Source organism: Gloeophyllum trabeum, assembly GCF_000344685.1.
Source record: "Gloeophyllum trabeum ATCC 11539 unplaced genomic scaffold GLOTRscaffold_00193, whole genome shotgun sequence".
Lineage (NCBI taxonomy): Eukaryota > Fungi > Basidiomycota > Agaricomycetes > Gloeophyllales > Gloeophyllaceae > Gloeophyllum > Gloeophyllum trabeum.
In genome coordinates, this window is record NW_006920602.1 from 1 (window position 1) to 3,399 (window position 3,399).

Genomic DNA, 3,399 nt, shown 5'->3' on the forward strand with positions numbered 1-3,399 from the left:
TGTGAGGATTCGGCCCGGGAACGGGGGCTATAGGCGGTCCAGGCGTGGGGAGACTCGCGTGCCGTGCCGATTGTGGCTGAGGATCGGGCTGTGGCTTAGGGATCGAGCAGCCACAGTATTCAGTATCGCTGTATCCCTCATTATTTTCCTTACCCTCTTACTCAGCGTTCAGGAAGTTTTCCATTGTCTAGACCCTACTGTTATCATATAAAAGACCTAGTATTGTACCGTGTAGAGACAGGCGTTCTACAATCGAGACTTTACCACTGTCTACGAGCGTGTGAACATTTGCCTACCCTATTCGTCGTGTGCGGTATCGGACTACGCCGAAACCTCACATATTTTTGACAGAACCAAAGCTCTCGCTCTAGTCTCTGCTTAGTATTATTCGTCTGGGCGACTCTTGGGCTGATCACCCGTGACCTCCGACGGCTTCTACTTCGACAGCGACACTCGACTTTGACTTCGATTCCGATTTCGACTCCGACTCAACTCCGACCATCGCCACTCAATGACCTCCCGCTACCCGCTCCGAACCACCCGCGCCCGTGCCCCGGCGGCACGGGTTACTCAAAAAATCGCTCCGCAACAGAAGTCCGCCCAGTCGGACTCGGAGGCGCTCTCTGAGCCCCCTCCATCTGATACGGAGGGCGGATACATCTCCGCCCCCGCCGCCCCAGCTGTTGAGCGTTCTTACGCCGACGCTGCGCGAGCGTGTAGCCCCTCCTCTGACGAGAGGAGGGTAGAACTTCCTTTGACGAGTACGCCGCGCGCTGCTCCGAGGAACGATAATATATCTGCGGATGTATTAGCTAGTAATAGTAAAATACTAGAATTGAACCAGCTGGGTGCTGGCGAGAAAGAGAAGGGCGCTACTGCCAACCCTGAGAACGACGAGGGAACCTGGGAAACGGTTACCCGTCGCCGCGGCCGAAGCCCCGCCTCGAGCGGGAACCGGTCAATTCAGAATAAGAAACGGGCTCGTGTAGAGTCTGAAGGTTCGGCGTCTGAGACAGAAAGATATCTCACGCCACACATGCCTTCCAAACCGGGTAACACCGCTACTCTATTGGGTAACGCCACTGTGGCTGGAAGGGGAGAAGCCGGTCCTTCCAAGTCTAAAGGGAAGGCGGTCGACCCAAGGAACTGGGCTGCTGCGGGTCTCGAAGAGTCAGACTATGACATCGAGACGCAGCTTGCTGCGCTTCAAAACTGGAAATCTATTAAACAAAAACAGAACTCCGGTATTCGTGCTCCTAGTAACTACAGTGTTAATAACAATGTGGTACCCTCCGAGGAACCTGTTGAACAATCGCACACCAAGCGCGAGCGTATCCACGCTTTGAAAGCATTGGCCGCACGCTTGGAAGCCGAATTGGAAGGTGAAACCTTACCCAAAGAACCCGCAGTGGAGAAGCCACTCACCTCGAAAGAGAAGAAGGGCCGTGGCGCCGTCGATCCTTCCAAACGTAAGGGACGGCCGTCGAAAACCCCCTCTGAGAAGAAGGGAGACGAAGGGTTACGACCTGTTAATCAGGTACACCCTAAAAGCGCCATCGGTAAAACCTTCGATAGATTAAGGAAATCGAATGAGCGCTCACCAGGGTCCCCGGACTCGTCGGATAGCTCGGACCATTCCAGCTCTTCGTCGAGCGAAAGGGATGCACCTAACTTGTTGACTGACTCGGAACCTGACCCTAGCTCGTCGGGCCCCGATTCGAGCTCGTCTTCGTCAGCTGGTACCTGGCGAAAGCGCTATGAGAATGTCGAAAAGGCTGTCAAACGCGACAAGCCTCGCGACAAGAAGAAACGGGAGAATACTCACAAAAGCATTCTGAAGCCGCAGCCCCCCTCGACCTATGATGGGACACCTGACGTACGGCGCTTTAACAAATTTATGTCGGAAGCGATCGCGTACGTCGAGGATGGACGGCTGGAGAAAGAAAAGCAAGTGAGATATATATCTCGCTACTTGGATGGGAAAGCCTACGATTATTACAACATCGTTTCCGCTGACGGAGCCCGGGACTTGGAGAAGTTCTTGAAGGGCCTGTTCGACTATTGTTTCCCGGTTAACTTCCGTGATCAGCTTCGCGCTAAGTTGAACCGCTGTTATCAGGACAATAGAACGGTCAAAGAATATATTTTCGAACTCACCGAGTTAATCAACATGGTGGGCACGTACAGCAAACGCGAACGCGTTGTAAAGCTATGGAAGGGACTGAATAAACCCATCCAAGCCAAACTGTGGGAGAAAGAGTTAGATCCCGATTCGTCCTCATGGGCAGAAGTTGAGAAATGGGCTAATCGCTTTGAGGTATCGCTGGCTACGAGCAATACCGCGAAGGAACGGCCGAAAGACGATAGGTCGTCTAAACACTCACCTGTCAAGCCATCGACGCCCGCGCATGCAGCGCGAGCATCTGACGGAGGGCGATCGAATAACAATCGATTGAACCACGCCCATAAAAAATGGCCCTCCCCTACCGGAAGGACCAATTCCTATTCCAATACTGCTGGGGGCGGAAGGTCTCAAGATCGACCCGCTCGGCCACAGATGAGCGAGCGAGAGAAGGCCAAACTAAGGGCAGCTGGGAAATGCTTCCGCTGCAAAGAGCCTGGCCACCTCTCGCGCAACTGTCCTGAAGGATACGCTATGAAGCCTCGACGGGAGGATAAACCCCCAGGTGTCGAGAACTTCAACGTCAATATCGACCTGTCGAACACAGAAAAATTGAAGGACTTAGCTGAGACTACCGAAGCCACCGACTCGATTACGGTGGGGCACCTCGAACTCTTCGGCGTGGCATTCAGCCCTATGATGGGAGAACCTAGCCGGAGAAGGGGGAAGCCACCTATTGGTAAACCTCATATACCCCGGGGGACTCCTGTGAAGGGAACTCGACCTTGTCAGAAGTACTACGGGAAAAAGAAGCGTCGCACTCCACGACGTACCTTAAAATCACGGAGGTGGTTTTGGCGACGCGACCCAATCGCGGTACGCGCCGCAGAACTCTTAGTACGTGGGGCACCCTATCCCGGGGACGAGGACATCGTCAACGAAGATGGACAGAGGTGTATCTACTCACAGGATCGTTTCCATGCCCGCCTACTCAAGGACGGGTCTGGAATGTATACCATAGTGGATAACATCCGCTGGGGACATGTCGAATGCCCCGGCGATGCTCTGATAGACCCACTATTCGATGTTGCAGCCTGGTTCCGAGAGGCTTGTCTCTCTGAACCAGGGGAAGAACGAACCGTTAACCCTGAACAGTTCTTCAGCTACTTGGGTGAAGGGATGGGACCGGTACTTACCTCTCACGTCGAGAGCCTCCTCGCAGAGGACTCCCCTTACTATGGGGATCGTCGATCGCTTGGGAAGATGCAGAACCGGTT

General features: G+C 53.9%; 1 protein-coding gene across 1 annotated transcript; it reads left to right on the forward strand.

Moving 5' to 3' along the window:
* Positions 1 to 511: 511 nt before the first annotated feature.
* GLOTRDRAFT_134456 (uncharacterized protein) lies at positions 512 to 2,865 on the forward strand (the record flags this gene model as incomplete). The annotated part of the gene is made up of 2 exons (XM_007873428.1): positions 512 to 2,779; positions 2,836 to 2,865. The coding sequence occupies 2 exons, from the start codon at positions 512 to 514 to the stop codon at positions 2,863 to 2,865; spliced, it is 2,298 nt and encodes a 765-aa protein (XP_007871619.1).
* Positions 2,866 to 3,399: the final 534 nt, after the last annotated feature.